Source organism: Meles meles, chromosome 2 (assembly GCF_922984935.1).
Source record: "Meles meles chromosome 2, mMelMel3.1 paternal haplotype, whole genome shotgun sequence".
Classification (NCBI taxonomy): domain Eukaryota; kingdom Metazoa; phylum Chordata; class Mammalia; order Carnivora; family Mustelidae; genus Meles; species Meles meles.
The window spans coordinates 101,011,220-101,027,944 of record NC_060067.1 but is presented as its reverse complement, the minus strand read 5'-3'; the positions used below and the strand labels follow the sequence as shown (position 1 = coordinate 101,027,944).

Sequence of the window (16,725 nt, the reverse complement as noted above, 5' to 3'; positions counted from 1 at the left end):
AGAACAAAAACAGAAATCATCTTATTGCAGTTGAAAATGAAATCTGTGAATGCCAGTTTCAAGATTGACTCAGAACTGGGGATATACACAGCAAAAGATAAAAGATTTCATACTAAATAGGTGAATTTCATTATTTTTTCACTTCAAAAATAACACTCTTATCCAAATATAGGCCTATAAAAAGAGGTTAACATTTATTAAAATCAATTTGCAACCTTTGCTAAATTAAAGGAAAAATGGAAGTTTCTTCTCCTACTTATTTTGCATCACAACGGGGTGCCTGGGTGGCTCAGTATGTTGAACATCTGCCTTCGGCTAGGGTCTTGATCCCAGGGTTCTGGGATTCAGCCCCATGTTCAGCCCCATGTCAGGCTCTCCGTTCAGTGGGGATCCTACTTCATGAACCTCTCCCTCTGCAGATCCCCCTGGTTGCACTCTCTCTCCCTGTCAAATAAAATTAATAAAATCTCTTAAAAATTTGCATCACAATTGATATCTTTTTTTTTTTTTTTTTTTTTTCCGGGCTGAAAAATATGGAACGCTTCACGAATTTGCGTGTCATCCTTGCGCAGGGGCCATGCTAATCTTCTCTGTATCGTTCCAATTTTAGTATATGTGCTGCCGAAGCGAGCACCAATTGATATCTTTTGTGGGGAGCAGAAAACACACAGAATAGGCTAATAAGCTGCACAAAGAAGTACATTCACAGAAGAACATCATTCTCTATTTAAAATAACAGTGAATTGCACAACAGTGTAAACCACTGAGCTATACACTTAAAAATGATTAATATGGTAAATTGTGTTATGTGTATTTTACACAATTTTTTTAACATTCATACATTTTATTTTATTTTTAAAAATTAAAATATTTTTATAAACATATTAATGTATTATTAGCGCCAGTGGTACAGGTCTGTGAATTGCCAGGTTTACACACTTCACAGCACTCACCATAGCACATACCCTCCCCAATGTCCATAACCCCACCACCCTCTCCCTACCTCCCTATCCCTGGCCACCCACAGTTTGTTTTGTGAGATTAAGAGTCTCTTATGGATTGTCTCCTTCCTGATCCAATCTTGTTTCATTTATTCTTTTCCTACCCCCCAAACCCCCATGATGCATCTCCACTTCCTCATATCAGAAAGATCATATGATAGTTGTCTTTCTCCGACTGACTTATTTTGCTAAGCATAACACCCTCTAGTTCTATCCACGTCATCACAAATAGCAAGATTTCATTTCTTTTGATGTCTGCGTAGTATTCCATTGTATATATACATACATCTTCTTTATCCATTCATCTGTTGATGGACATCTAGGTTCTTTCCATCGTTTGGCTATTGTGAACATTGCTGCTATAAACATTCGGGTGCACATGCCCCTTTGAATCCCTACGTTTGTATCTTTAGGGTAAATACCCAGTAGTGCAATTGCTGGGTCGTAGGGTAGCTCTATTTTCAACTTTTTGAGGAACCCCCATGCTGTTTTCCAGAGTGGTTGCACCAGCCTGCATGCCCACCAACAGTGTACAAGGGTTCTCCTCTCTCCACATCCTTGCCAGCATCTGTCATTTCCTGACTTGTTAATTTTAGCCATTCTGACTGGTGTGAGGTGGTATCTCATTGTGGTTTTGATTTGTATTTCCCTGATGCCGAGTGAAGTGGAGCACTTTTTCATGTGTCTGTTGGCCATCTGGATGTCTTCTTTGCAGAAATGTCTGTTCATGTCCTCTGCCCATTTCTTGATTGCATTATTTGTTCTTGGGTGTTTAGTTTGCTAACCTCTTTATAGATTTTGGATAATAGTCCTTTATCTGATATGTCGTTTGCAAATATCTTCTCCCATTCTGTCAGTTGTCTTTTGGTTTTGTTAACTGTTTCCTTTGTTGTGCAAAAGCTTTTGATCTTGATGAAGTCCCAATAGTTCATTTTTGCCCTTGCTTCCCTTGCCTTTGCCGATGTTCCTAGGAAGAAGTTGCTGTGGCTAAGGTCGAAGAGGTTGCTGCCTGTGTTCTCCTCAAGGATTTTGATGGATTCCTTTCTCACATTGAGGTCCTTCATCCATTTTGAGTCTATTTTCATGTGTGGTGTAAGGAAATGGGTCCAGTTTCATTTTTCTACATGTAGCTGTCCAATTTTCCCAACACCATTTGTTGAAGAGGCTGTCTTTCTTCCATTGGACATTCTTTCCTGCTTTGTTGAAGATTAGTTGACCATAGAGTTGAGGGTCTATTTCTGGGCTCTCTATTCTGTTCCATTGATCTATGTGTCTGTTTTTGTGCCAGTACCATATTGTCTTGATGATGATAGCTTCATAATAGAGCTTGAAGTCTGGAATTGTGATGCCACAAACTTTGGCTTTCCTTTTCAATATTCCTCTGGCTATTTGAGGTCTTTTCTGGTTCCGTATAAATTTTAGGATATTTGTTCCATTTCTTTGAAAAAAAATGGATGGTATTTTGATAGGGATTGCATTAAATGTGTAGATTGCTTTAGGTAGCAGAGACATTTTCACAATATTTTTTCTTCCAATCCATGAGCATGGAATGCTTTTCCATTTCTTTGTGTCTTCCTCAATTTCTTTCATGAGTACTTTATAGTTTTCTGAGTACAGATTCTTTTCCTCTTTGGTTAGGTCTATTCCTAGGTATCTTACGGTTTTGGGTGCAATTGTAAATGGGACTGACTCCTTAATTTCTCTTTCTTCGGTCTTGTTGTTGGTGTGTAGAAATGCAATTGATTTCTGTGCATTGATTTTCTATCCTGACACTTTACTGGATTCCTGTACAAGTTCTAGCAGATTTGGAGTGGAGTCTTTTGTGTTTTCCATGTAAAGTATCATATCATCTGCAACGAGTGAGAATTTGACTTCTTCTTTGCTGATTCAGATGCCTTTTATTTCTTTTAGTTGTCTGATTGCTGAGGCTAGGACTTCTAGTACTATGTTGAATAGCAGTGCTGATAATGGACATCCCTGCCATGTTCCTGACCTTAGTGGAAACGCTCTCAGTTTTTCTCCATTGAGAATGGTATCTGCGGTGGGTTTTTCATAGATGGCTTTGGTGATATTGAGATATGTGCCCTCTATCCCTACACTTTGAAGAGTTTTGATCAGGAAGGGATGCTGTACTTTGTCAAATGCTTTTTCAGCATCTATTGAGAGTATCATATGATTCTTTTTCTTTCTTTTATTAATGTATCACATTTATTGATTTGCGGATGTTTAACCAACCTTGCAGCCCTGGAATAAATCCCACTTGGTCATACCACAGTTTTTAAAAAAGGGCATTGACAAATATAATTGGGCTTTATGTCTACAGCTTGATATATATATATATATATATATATATATATATATATACACACACATACATATATATATATATATACATATATATACACATATATATATATCAATACATACCACACACACACTTATAACATTTTTATGCAGGGGTTTCCAACACATGAAAATTACTTTAAGGTTCCTCTGGGATGGAAACGATAGAAAACAGCTAGTCTGGTAGACAGGAAATGAAGCTTTTCTAAGCAAGAAGTATGTGACAACAATGGAGAAAGAGAAGCAAGGCAATGGTGCTGGCCTGATTAAGCAGAGGGATGGTGTACAACATAGGAAGGAAATAAAATTAATCACATACAGGACGTAACCAATGGAGAGATTTTACTCTAGACTTGTTGCTAAAGGATGTGGAGAGCTCTTTGAAGTCTTGAGGATGGCTTAAGAATAAATCATTTTAGTTAGGTCAGTATGTCATCACATGCAATACAGATGGAAGAAAAGTTATACATGGAAACATTTATTATGGACTTTTCAATTCTTATAGATTATATTGAGTTAATTAGGGTAGGAATTAACACAACAAGTATGGTAGTGACAACAAGAGGCCTGTAATGACAGCACAAAGCTATCTTCCAGGAATTAATAGAAATAGATAGCTTTGGATAAAAGAGACCAATCAAGGCTGGGGTGGGGAAATGACTAACAATGATAAAAGGAGAGTGCTCAAAGGTCTGAGTCCAAAGATTCAGAAACGAAGAGTATGATGCTGCTGTGAGGGCTGACAGGGGGCTGGAATGATGCACAATTTGGGAAGATAATAAATAGGGGGTGGGGACAGAAAAGGACCGAAGACTGAGAATCTAAAGTTCTACTTTGTTCCTCTAACTGGCTGGAGAAGTTACTTCAGTTTCTTGAATGTTAGTTCTTTACTGACAATAAGTAAAATAAAGGGTCACCAGATAATCTGGAAGGTCTTATAAAACTTTATTGATTTCTCACAGTGAGTTAGAGTTAACAGTGGACACCAAATGGAGCTAAACACTGAACATAAAAGTTAGATAAAGCAAAGCAAAATAGAGCAAGGCAGTCAAGTGTAATTTTCTATATTATCTACAGAATTTAAAGTACATTTACCAAATCTGAATAAAAAATATATTTATCAAGCTCCTTTCATACATAGGATTGTTAGGGGCTTTCTCGAGAAGTTTATGTATTAGTGAAGACATATTGTGATTTCTAGCATTTCATAGTGAAGTTTACAAAGTTCTTTCCGAATCAAAGTTAGCCTCTGAAGTAGGTACCAATCTCTGCCCTTTCAAAGAAGAGGCAATTCGACTGTGTCAAATACCAAGGTAAGGTCTCAGACAATTCTGGTGTAAAAGATACCATCCAAATTTAACAAATGGCTCACTAGCTTTCTTTGGAAAAGAAATTACACTGGAAGCTGAAATTAGATATCAAGGCTTAAAGGGGAACGAGGGGCTTGCAGCACAGATGGTCCAGAGCCTGTCAGTGCTAAAAACGTACTGGACGGAGCATCGGGCTAGCTCAGTCCGAAGAGCCTGCCACGCTCCATCTCCCGGTTGTGTGTTGGAGCCCCACGTTGGGTGTAGAGATTATTTAACTAAAGCATGTTAAACACACACACACACACACACACACACACACACACAACTTGACAAATCGAATAAACTATTTGGTGCAAAAGATAAAAATATTTGGCTTTTGTCACATAAAATATACTTTTAAAGAAAAAAATTTTTAAGATACACATACGCCCGGTTTTTCTTCCTTTAACTGGTGAAACCGTAGGAGAGGACAGGCGCAGTCAGCTCACAATCATACATACTTCAAAAGGTCCGGGAGAAACAAGCGCTCCAAAGAACGCAGGAAGACCTTGCAGGGGGTTGCAACGCTACCAGATCCACCTCTGGGCAAAGCGCAGCTGAAAACTCCTCAGAGATGAGGGCTGCGTAGTTGCTGCGGTTGGCAATGAATTGACGAACGAGGAGACCATTGCACGGCCTGAAAAGCCAGGGCTCAAGGCCAGCCCCTGGCCACTTAGAACCCGCAGGCTCCCGGGAGAGGCGGTGGATCACTAACGCCAGCCATCTCCCAGGGCAACACCGTGGCAGCACTTCCTGCAGCTTCTTTGGATTCAAAGGACGCCACTATTATACGTCACTTCCTACGTAGGTGACGGCAAGTTGACCTGTCGTGAACTGGGGTTTGAAGTCAGATAGAACTGCTGCTCTTCCAGCGGAAAAGGCTGTTCTGAAAGGCGACGGCGCCCCGGGTTCTGCCGGTGATTGGCTTTTTTGTAAACTAGTCCTTCGAGTTTCTTGCGGTTTTCCACCCCACCCCGCCCCTCCTCGCTTCGCTTCGCCCTCCGTGTGTTGCGGGTACGGTGGCCGAGGAGGCTCGTGTATAGCGGAAGTACCGGGCTGGTGGGTGTGCTCAGCGGGGCTGGAGGTGCACGTGGCGTCGGTAAGTTGGAGTAGGGAGCAGAAGGGTCCGAAAATGGCTGGACGCGGAACCCAGCTGCGAGAGGGTGGGGGTAAGGAAGGGAATGCGTTGTGAAGACCTTCCTGCCTGCTCGGGGAGGAGGTACTAAGCGGGGACGCCGAGGCTGGTGAGTGGTCCGGTCAGCGGGCACAGGCTCTGGGGAGGTGACACTCCTCACCCTTCGGGTTCATCTCTGGCGGCTTGGTCGTGCGTGAGGCGGCAAGGTTGCTGTATTTATTATTGTCCCCCCGTATGGTGTTCTGAGCGTGGCTCAGAGGGGTTAGGTGGTGTACTCAGACGGCACAGTGACCAAACGGTATGCACTTTTTTCTCACCAGGTAAAGTAAGCATGTCTTTTCGAGGAGGAGGTCGTGGGGGCTTTAATCGAGGTGGCGGCTTCAATCGCGGCGGCAGCAACAACCATTTCCGAGGCGGCGGTGGCGGGAATTTCCGAGGCGGCGGTGGCGGCCGAGGAGGATTTGGACGAGGAGGTGGCCGCGGAGGCTTTAACAAAGGCCAGGACCAAGGACCTCCGGAACATGTAGTTTGTATGTCGCCTTAAATCTTAGCCTGCTTGGGGCCGAGGTTATGGGGTTAAGGTCGGGGGCTACGTGCTGAAAGATATCTCTAGCAGCTCTCATACGGAAGCTGCTGCTTGTTTGGGGAGTCAGTTCTGGAGATTCTGTAAACTGACTTAAAATAGTGCTTTAGTGCTGTAATGAGAAAGGGAAGATGAAGAAAGCAAAAGAACACGTAGAATGCGTACGTGGAGGTGGAAATTGAGCTTGGGCTGAAAACGAAGTTATTAAGTAGGTAGTATTGTGTATTTACTCCTGTTGTTCCCGTTTTACAGGTAAGAAAACTGTGATTCAGAGTTAGCTTTCTTTGCAGAGATCATAGTAATAAGTGATCAGTTTTGAGAGACAAAGCTTTTCTGACTCCAAAGCCCATGCTCTCAATTGCTATTCATAAGTAAGAGAAGTGTGAAATAAATTGCTTGGAAGGGAAACTATAGAGGGGAAGCCAAGAAAAAGACCTAATTAGAGTAGTTTTGAAGTAATTATCAATGAGGTGGGATGGAAGCCGTGGAAAGTGACACCGATTTGACAGCAGAAACCTACATCAAAAAGGAGAAAGGATGAAGAGAGTTAAGTATAAAGATGAGGTTGGGCCTTAAAAGCAGTTGTGCAACATGGTTTGAAGAGTGCAAAGGGTAGAGTCATAGGTCCTAGCCCACAAGCATGCAATTATCCATGCATGGTGCACTGTGAGGGGGATGAAAGTGAGAAAAAAAAGGGAAGGGTTTGATGGGAGAGAGATTCCAGTGGAAACAAATTCAGTAGAACTTGGCTAATACTTGGGAATAAAAGGTTCCAGGTTTTGAGCTTGGGTGATAGGGATGAAGAATTGGTTTTGCAGGGATATGATGAGTATTTTTGTTTGGGGTGACAGTCAGAAATAATGGTATTTTGAGATTCCACACTTCTCTGAAAAAGAGTGAAGAGTCATTGGTGTAGAGGTGGTAATGGGAAGTTATAAAAGGGGAGGAAAAAAAGAACAAAGACTTGATTTACGGTTAGGGACTGTGGAAATGAAAAGAGATGGTAGAGTGTAAGCATGGTGTTTAATATAGTAATTATTGTTATAATAAAACACCTGTTATAGGTTGGTCTTAATGTGCCAGGCATTTTTCTTAGCACTTGACATTTATTATTGTGTTTATTCTTCATAATACTGTATGTTAGGTGTTGGTACTATTATTAGCCCTTATTAAAGACAGGGACACTGAAACAGAGATAAGAATCTTACTGCAGTTTACATAGCTAATGTAAACCTTTTTTTTTGGCCTCAGAGGAGAACTGATAAAGTGAAATCCCAGGTACCCAAGAAGAAAGCTTCCAGATGATGTTAGTCAATATCATTTGAAATTGTTTTATATTTTAACATTTTCTTGTCATATTTCAGTATTAGGAGAGTTCCTGCATCCCTGTGAAGATGACATAGTTTGTAAATGTACTACAGATGAAAATAAGGTGCCTTATTTCAATGCTCCAGTTTATTTAGAGAACAAAGAACAGATTGGTAAAGTGGATGAAATATTTGGACAACTTAGAGATTTTGTATCCTTTTTAATTAGAAGACCCAGTGATCTCATTCAAAGGTTTCCATTTGCTTTTTCTGGAGCTAAGTCCTGATTTAATTAGACTTCCTGCTTCATTAAATTGGACAGAATATTGCTATGATTGGACCATAAAGGAGAATCAAGAGAGGAGAATGTATTTCCACATTTTGAAAAGAAAAGACCCTAAAAGAGTGACTTCCTTTTTGGAAGGTTTTTAAAATGATTGCCATTTGGATAAGTGCTACAGGATTAAGATACTTTGTTTTGATTATGATGATGCCACAGGAGTAGTGTGGAATTAAAAGTTTTAAAAACAAAAACTTCATTTTCTCTTGGAAACTCACTTCTTACCTTTCCTAAATATTCCCATATAACTTTGTTTTTATAATTACATATGAATTCATAAGGTTATTTTTGATCTTAATTGCTTATTCCTTAATATAACTAATAGTATTTTTCTGTTAAATTGTCAGAAAATATGAAGGCATCTTCCTTTAAAAAACTGCAGAAGGTGAGTCAAGCTTAGGATAACTAGGATCTTTGGTTTTATAAGTGAATGACCTTCCTTAGGACAGTGCTACTTAGCACTTGAGAATCCCCTGGTGTATCACTAGTGAAGCTCTTAAATTCAGATGTTTTGTACTTTAGATGTTAAACTTACTGATCTCTAAAAGCATATTATTTAATATTTAACATTTATTTAAAAATAAATATTTATTAGCAAATTCTATAACTGCTATGATATGTTTTTTAATTTATGTAAAACTCTTACTGGAAAGCTTACATGACCTAACATTCTAAGTAAAATGTTAAATTTTGAAATATTTGGGAGAAGTCAGACATTAAATGATTTCACAAATATTTCAATAACATCTTGATACTTGGTGTGAAGGAGAAATACAGATTGCTATGAGAATGTTAGTAGTGGGACCAAATTTAATATATTGGATTTCTGAGGAAGTGAACTAGAAGCCGAGACCTGAAAGTTGACAAAACGTGATTCCCAAACCTCATTGCTCATCAAAATATCTACAGAAGCTTTTAAGGTCATGTATTTCTTGGTACGACTCTTAGAATTTTGAACAAGTAAGTCTTAGGTAGGGGTCAGGATTCAGTTGTAAAAATGCAGGCTCCTGGAAAATTTTGATATATTAGGCTAACACTTGGGAACCACTGCTAGCCAAAGAGGTGGAAGCGCATTGCAAGTAGAGAAAAACAGTTGGTACAAGTTTCTGAGACAGCCAATTTAAGGATCTGAAAAAGCAGAAGTATAGCTCAGATACAGAACATTTAGATGAGACTGGAGAGGTAAGCAGGGGATGGGTTACTTAAGGCCTTCAAGTAGTGGGAAAGAGTTTAGGCGTTAGTTTTGTTTTTAAATATTAGGATAAATACAGTTATGTTAAAAAAGAGCACTGGAAAAATAAAAGAGCATGCTGGAAAGGGGTTAGTACAGTATGTAAGGGGGGGGCAGGACAGAGAATTGGATTAATCCCGGAAGAGATGGTATTTCAGACTAGGGTTATAATGACAGTGGAAATGGAGAAAAGTGGATGGATTTATGAGAGATACAGGAAGTAGCATTGATAGATCTTGGTAGTTGATTAGCAATATCTGGGGTGCCTGGGTGGCTCTGTAAGTAAAACCTCTGCCTTTAGCTCAGGTTGTGATTCCAGGGTCCTGGGATGGAACCCCCTGGCTGGTGACTGGCTCCATGCTCAGCAGGGAGTCTGCTTCTCCCTCTATCTCCCCTCCCCCTGCTCATGCTCTCTCAAAAATCACCATCTTTCACATGTCTGATTTCAGCATCTTTGTGAATATACCAAAATGGGGAACATTGGAGAAGAAGGGAATTGGGGCTTGAAGATGGTGGATTCAGTTTTAGACATAATGAATTTGAAGCACTTAGGAGATACTCAGATAGTTAGGAGCTCAAAGGAAGAGCCTGGCTTAGAGATGGAATTGGAAGTTGTCATTGTACAGACAGTATATGGTTCAGTCTAGGAAGAAAGAATGAGAAAAAGAGCTTTGGGATACCTCCTAAATTAATATTATCTCTTGGAGACTGAGAAGTAACACCAGGAAAGGAGGACACAAACCAGGAGAGTTTTATAAAAGTGGTTATCACGAAAGTCAGAAGAGCAGAAATGCTCAACTGTGCCAAAATGCTGCTGTAGAGTGTTCTTTGGATTTAGCAACAGGGAGGGCAAAATGTCATGGAGCCAGTGGAGTGCTGGGCCCACTGATGAAATGGGGACAGTGCCTTGTTGTGGCATATGGCTGCTACTGGCTGTACTGCAAGTACCCACTGGGAAATTGACTTGTTTTAGGTGGGCCTGAGAGCCAGGCTTCTCATTTAGTGACCTGAAAAAAGGAATTTACCTGCAATACCCACTTAAATTCCATCTGGATGTCTGCCCTTTCTCATGATATTTTTATTTGAATATTTATTATTTTAAAGATTTTATGTATTTGAGAGAGTGAGTGAGAGAGAGCATGAACAGGGGGAGGGGCAGAGGCAGAGGGAGAAGGAGAAGCGGACTCCTGGCTGAGCAGGGATTCCAGCGTGGTGGGACTCAATTCCAGGACTCTGAGATCATGACCTAAGTGGAAGGCAGATGCTTAACCAACTGAGCCACTCACACACCCCTGTGGATTTTTTATTTAGTGGGGGTTTTTTTGTTGTTGTTTTTAAATCATGGATGCTAAATTGGTACATTCTACCTTTCCCCATTTCTAGATTCACTGTTTAGGTTCAGGTCTTCCTTATCCAGCCTAGGCTGTCTCATTGAATTTTCTGTAATGATTGAATTATCTACCTAGTATAGTAGCCACTAATCATTTGTAGCTATTGAGCACCTGAAATATGACTAATGTAACTCAGGAACTGAATTTTTAATTGTTAGATAATAGCCACATGTGGCTAGTGACTGCTGTATTGCGTGGTGCAGAGCAAGACAGTATTTTTGAGAGAATGGGTTTGAAGGGAAGAGTGATAAGGTGATATCTAAAGAGGGAGTCAGACATCTTTAAGTAATACATTACCATTTGAAACTGCTTATACGTGTTTTACGTAAAATTGTGAACTATACCTCATTATGTTTCATTATTACAAAAAATAATGTCTTTAATCCCAAATAATAGAGTGCGTTTAGTATATGCATATCCTTTATGACTTTGTATGTTCAGCAAATAGTTACTGATCTGATCCTTTATTAAAGTTTTGAAATAACTAGTATGTGCCTCATTTTGAATTTTAATGTTAAATTTTTAATAGTTTTCATTTTAGGGCAATTCTGTTGAGTGAAAAGGTAGTTAATTTTTGGAAGGCTTCTATTATAAGGAGAAATGAGACTGAACTGGTCTTGGTTTTTTATATGCATGTAAATGCTTATTAGGTATGAAGTTTAAGTGCTTTGTGTACATTACTCTTTGGATCTTCACAAAGACTTTGGGGTAGGTATTTTGTTCTTTTGATTTGATCAGAAAACTAAGGCACAAAGAAACTATGTCTTCGCCTTTTAAGTCTAGTGTGTAGATTCTTCACAATTATACTGTAATGTTTCCTAAGTCGTCACACTAATTGTTTCTGTTATACTTACAGTTCTATATAGACCCATATAAACTGCTACCACTGCAGAGGTTTTTACCTCGACCTCCAGGTGAGAAGGGCCCTCCAAGAGGTGGTGGCAGGGGAGGTCGAGGAGGAGGAAGAGGCGGAGGTGGCAGAGGTGGCAGAGGCGGTAAGTTACTTTGGGGGAGATTTCCTAATGAGATTTCAAAGTAGCAGCCAATTCATATAGTGCAGTTTAATTTTTTTATGTAAGCAAACCCCCTTTATGCTTATTTATTGATTTTTTTTTCGAAAAGCTATTTTCAGATCTTGGCAGATTGTCAGAGTAATAGTGCTCAGTTTCAATAACTCATTTAAAAAAATCTAATAAAGTGTAATTTTGAGGGATTTTATCTTTTTGGGGTTGTTCATGTTTTGTTGAGCATTTTATAAGGTATAAAATTGTGGGTGGTTAGATGATGAACAGAGTTGGGGATAAGGTGCAATGCAGCATCGAGTATGCCTAGATCTGTTAGTAGTGGGGTGGTGGGATGACGGCAGAGCCAAGTTATTAGGAGGGGGAGCAGAAGATTGGTTGGATATCTTCTGTTACTGAAACAGAAAGGAGAGAACTGTTTTTACCCTTGTCTTTCTCAATTTAGTTATTTCATTCTAAATGTGCTTTTTTGGGTCCACATAGCTAGGAGATAATCTCTTTAGGAAATCTGAATATATGTCTATTAAACATTTTTGAGAATCTAATGAGATCCCCCTCCCATTCTATATTCAGTCTCATATATAACATTGAAAAAAATTCATCTGTTTTCTTAAAACTTGCATATTTGTATATCAGTATTTTAGAAATGTTTGTTTTTCCTCTTGTTATAATTCATCATTCCTTACCACAAAAAGAATTAAAAATGGAGACTGAAATAGGAAGCTAAATGTGTGTTAAATAATTGAAAATTTTAAATTTTCTTTTCAATATGTGAGCATCAGTGATCGTCCATAATGTAGCTCAATTAACTTTAAATAATTGTTTTATTATAGGATCTCCAGAATGAAATCACCTCCATCTGCTGCCCTTTGTTCTTATGATAAAAATCCTTAGTTCAATTAAAAAAGTAATTAAGCAAAAGTTGAGGTACTCCTACACTTAACAGTAGGGCTGAATGGAACTTTAAAGTAACAAGTTTTTATAATTCATTAAACCAGAATACTTACTTTAAAAGTTGCAATCTGGGGTGTTAGGCTTATCAGAATAGGATGGGCTGCAATAATTTTATAAATATTTCCTTTATTTTTAGGTGGTTTCAGAGGTGGAAGAGGAGGTGGAGGCTTCAGAGGAGGAAGGGGGGGTGGTGGTTTCAGAGGTGAGTGTGAATAAACAAATCTTGGAATCACTGAATTTCTGAATTAGAATTATCTACCATTTTCAATTTTAATTCAGTCTTATTTTGGTTTCCCCAGTGTATAGAAACCGTGGTGTTCTTTGCTGTAGCCTGATTTATAGCTTTATTTTGATCACTTTCGTGCTTTTCCCTTTGAATTTTTTCACCTACTTCTAATTTGTTTTGCCGTATTAATTTGACAAACGAAAAGATTTAATATGAATGACAGTTAAATGTGGTAGATTGGTTTGCTAAACAGTCTAAGACCGCATGCTGATTTTAAACTTGAGATTTCAGGTATAATGCTATTAAAAATTGATTTTCTGAGTGAAGTCAAGCAGAGAGAGTCAGTTATCATATGGTTTGCTTATTTGTGGAGCATGAGAAATAACACAGAGGACATGGGGAGATGGAGAGGAGAAGGGAGTTGGGGGAAGTTGGAGGGGGAGATGAACCATGAGAGACTGGACTCTGAGGAACTGAGGGTTTTGGAGGGGTGGGGGGTGGGAGGTGGGTGAGCCTGGTGGTGGGTATTATGGAGGGAATGTATTGTATGGAGCACTGTATTGTATGGAGCACTGGGTGTGGTGCATAAACAATGAATTCTGGAACACTGAAAAGGAATTTTAAAAAATAAATAAAAATGTAAAAAATTTGATTTTCTGTAGCCTTAATACTTGCATTTTCTCTTAAACAGGGAGAGGACATTAAGTATAACAGTTGACAGAGAAACTTTCTACATGAACTATTCTATGGATCGGAAACTTGTTTCTTGAGCAAGTCTTGAAGAACTGGTCATTTTCTGACAGTGGAACTAAAATGTTAATGCCATGCAAAAAGGAGTGCAACAGAATAGGTGATTTTGCTCTAAAAGAGTATAAAGAAACGTTTTAATGTTTTGTACAATGCTTGGAACTCTGTGGGTGCTTAATAAATGGGCAGTTTCCATTTGAAGCATACTTGGAATTTTTAAAATAAAATGTTTTATTTAAGTTGTAACAGAGCATCTGTGTTTATTAAAACAGGGCTATTTTTGAAGCTAAAAGGTACAACTAAGCTTAAACTCAGTGGATTTCAGATAGAAAAAATGATTTGTTTACATATATAACTGATCTTTAAAAAAAGTAGGTTAGTGGAACAGTACTTTAACCTTTTTTATATATTAACACCCCCTTTCAAAATCTTTGCCTTTTGTTTGTGAAAACAGTACCTTTTATTGCATTTCACTTGTGTATGTAAGAGTTACTAAAGCATTTTCTGTAATTACGATTAATAATTGATTAGCAAATTTTGGTTTTGATTATGAATCTATTAAAGTTTGAACAGCTTTGTTCACGTGAGAACTGAAGTTCAAGAAATCTCTGGAGATGTATTCTCATTCAACATAGATGGAATCTTGAAAGTTTTACTGAATGTTTTTATTTTACCTTTTAAAAGAAACTCTAAAGGTTTAAGATGTTATTTATCTTTAAAAAAAGATGCTATTCATTATAAATATATATTTGTTCAGATTCCTGGTTACATGTTCAGAATCCTGAGTAGGGACATTACAAATGAAATTGATTTTTGGTCCCCACTGCTAGTGTAGTATCAAGAAGTAACTCTGATAACAAGTTAGAATACTGTGATAATGGGACCATTTCCCTGCCATTGATTTTTAACCCCCCCCACACGTATTTGTTCTCAGAAAGAATGATATTTCCATCTTTGCTTAAATTTTCTAGCATACTATACCTAATATCAATACTTGGTTAACTCTTGAATACTTGTTTAAGGTAGCATATAGTATTGTCTATGTCAGTGATTTGGGTTTTACTTATCTTTCTTGATTAATAGAATTGTAGCAGAATTAATAAATGTGTTGGCCATGAATATATATAAGGAACAAATATGTTGGGAATTACTTTTTGGGGCCTGGGTGGCTCAGTCAGTTAAGCGTCTGCCTTTGACTCAGGTCATGATCCCAGGGTCCTGGGATCGAGCCCCACTTCAGGCTTTTTGCTCAGTGAGGGGCCTGCTTTTCCCTCTGCCCCCTGCTCATGTTGTCTCTCTCTTACTCTATCTCAAATAAATAAATAAAATCTTAAAAAAAGAAAATTACTTTTTCACAGGAAGAAGCGGTTGTGTTTTTAGAACTTGGGAAGGGAGGCTATTTGATTTTTTAGAAATGTTGGGTTGAAATTGGATTGAGAGTTACAGCCAGAGTTTCTGCTCTTCGTTTGTAAAAGACCTAGTGAGCACTACAGGGGTGATGATGGCATTGTCCAAAGAACAAATAATAGTGCAACTGTCCTACACTTCTTTTGATATTTAAAAGTCTCAAATGCGGGGCACCTGGGTGGCTCAGTAGGTTAAAGCCTCTGCAACAATATTGTGTTCAGTCTGTGAAAAGACCGAGCCATCTTCTTGTTTAGAGTCTGTACTGCTCAGGTCATGATCCCAGGGTCCTGGGATCGAGCCCCACATCGGGCTCTCTGCTCAGCAGGGAGTCTGCTACCCCTCCTCTCTGCCTGACTCTGCCTACTTGTGGTCTCTGTCTGTCAAATAAATAAAATCTTAAAAAAAAAAAAAAAGGAAATAAAAGTCTCAAATGTCTATGATGGAAGCAATGTGTAGGTTGGTAGACAAACTACTTGAAGGTTTCCCCTTTTACCTTAGGTATATCTTTTTGTTATTGGTTATCTTTATACTTTTACTCTCACATCTTATTTTCCCCTTTTCTTCCTTACAGTAGTTCTTTCTGGATTTCCTTTGGGGCATTCAGTTTTGAATCAAGTTCACATGTTTAGGGAGCCTAACAATGAATTTGGTACTGTGGTGTGGTAAATATCACTGAGTTCCATTCCAAAAGATTTTTTGATGATTCACATATTAAATCTTTGGAGTTGTTAACTGAATAACATCTTGATTGCTTGCATCATGTTAAAATGTACTTGTTGCCATAGTAATTAAACAGTTTAGTGGAATACAAACAATAGATCTTGATATTCTTGGAAATTTGGGAAGGGTTATAAAAGGATTGACTTTAGGTCAGTTGAAGTTTATCGGATTAAAGAATTGTGAGCTATATGTAAATGTTATATGCTTACAGTTCTTTTACTTAGTATTCTAAGCCTCATCCCAGTACAGCTTTTCTGTATTGATCATGGAGGAGCATGAAAAAGTAGTTTGAAAGTACTTAGCACATTCATACTTCTAAAGCTTGTATCTACAGCAGATAAATTTGGAATTATTTTTCTTTAGTTCTTAGAAATAAATCTTTCTGGAAAATTTAAGTGGATGCTACAACTAGGTCAGAAAAGGAAGAGAATATGAACCTATGAACCAAAGAAAACACAAGTAATTTGTGTTTTATTCTACATATTGAATGCAAAAAATAAAACAAAACTTAAAACCCAGTAACCCAGAGATGATTTTTTTAAAGGGGAGAATTCCTTTTAGGGATTAGGTTAATTGCCTTAGGTCATTTGAAAATATTTTGATACTGGAATCTGATGAGATTCACTTTCCTAATATAGATACTCTTAGAAGTATTACTTTACATTTATGAAATTTTGGGTACTGGTTAGCTGTAAGATCTGGGACAGATCAACCTGGCTCAACTTCATTTTATTTTTTAATTTTTTAAAAAAAGATTATATTTGGGGGCGCCTGTGTGGCTCAGTGGGGTTGAGGCCTCTGCCTTCGGCTCAGGTGGTGGTCCCGGGGTCCTGGGATTAAGCCCCATGTCAGGCTCTCTGCTTGGTGGGGAACCTGCTTTCCCCTCTCTCTCTGCGCCTGTCTCTCTGCCTACTTGTGATCTCTGTCTGTCAAATTAATAAAATCTTAAGAAAAAGATTTTATTTATTT

The 16,725-nt window shown here is 38.4% G+C and overlaps 1 protein-coding gene and 1 non-coding gene across 4 annotated transcripts; one reads left to right on the top strand and one right to left on the bottom strand.

Moving 5' to 3' along the window:
- Positions 1-527: 527 nt before the first annotated feature.
- LOC123937735 lies at positions 528-634 on the bottom strand. The gene has a single exon (XR_006817534.1). It is a non-coding gene; the product is annotated as a U6 spliceosomal RNA (small nuclear RNA).
- Positions 635-5,499: 4,865 nt separating this feature from the next.
- Positions 5,500-13,875, top strand: GAR1 (GAR1 ribonucleoprotein). Of its 3 annotated transcripts, none has more exons than XM_045998449.1 (7): positions 5,500-5,610; positions 6,149-6,358; positions 7,776-7,930; positions 8,384-8,443; positions 11,537-11,675; positions 12,793-12,858; positions 13,574-13,875. In XM_045998449.1, the coding sequence occupies exons 2-7, from the start codon at positions 6,160-6,162 to the stop codon at positions 13,585-13,587; spliced, it is 633 nt and encodes a 210-aa protein (XP_045854405.1). In that variant the 5' UTR covers positions 5,500-5,610; positions 6,149-6,159; the 3' UTR covers positions 13,588-13,875. The 3 variants fall into 3 exon arrangements, with proteins under 3 accessions (XP_045854405.1, XP_045854403.1, XP_045854404.1); XM_045998447.1 differs by having other exon boundaries at positions 5,526-5,792; XM_045998448.1 differs by lacking the exon at positions 5,500-5,610 and adding an exon at positions 5,803-5,937.
- Positions 13,876-16,725: the final 2,850 nt, after the last annotated feature.

What these genes read in the sequence shown, in the direction of transcription:
- GAR1 (XM_045998449.1), top strand. Translation starts at nt 6,160, where the DNA reads ATGTCTTTTCGAGGAGGAGGTCGTGGGGGCTTTAATCGAGGTGGCGGC. An exon ending in ACCTCCGGAACATGTAGTTT is followed by an intron (nt 6,359 to 7,775) that starts GTATGTCGCCTT and finishes GTCATATTTCAG; the next exon opens with TATTAGGAGAGTTCCTGCAT. An exon ending in TGGCAGAGGTGGCAGAGGCG is followed by an intron (nt 11,676 to 12,792) that starts GTAAGTTACTTT and finishes CTTTATTTTTAG; the next exon opens with GTGGTTTCAGAGGTGGAAGA.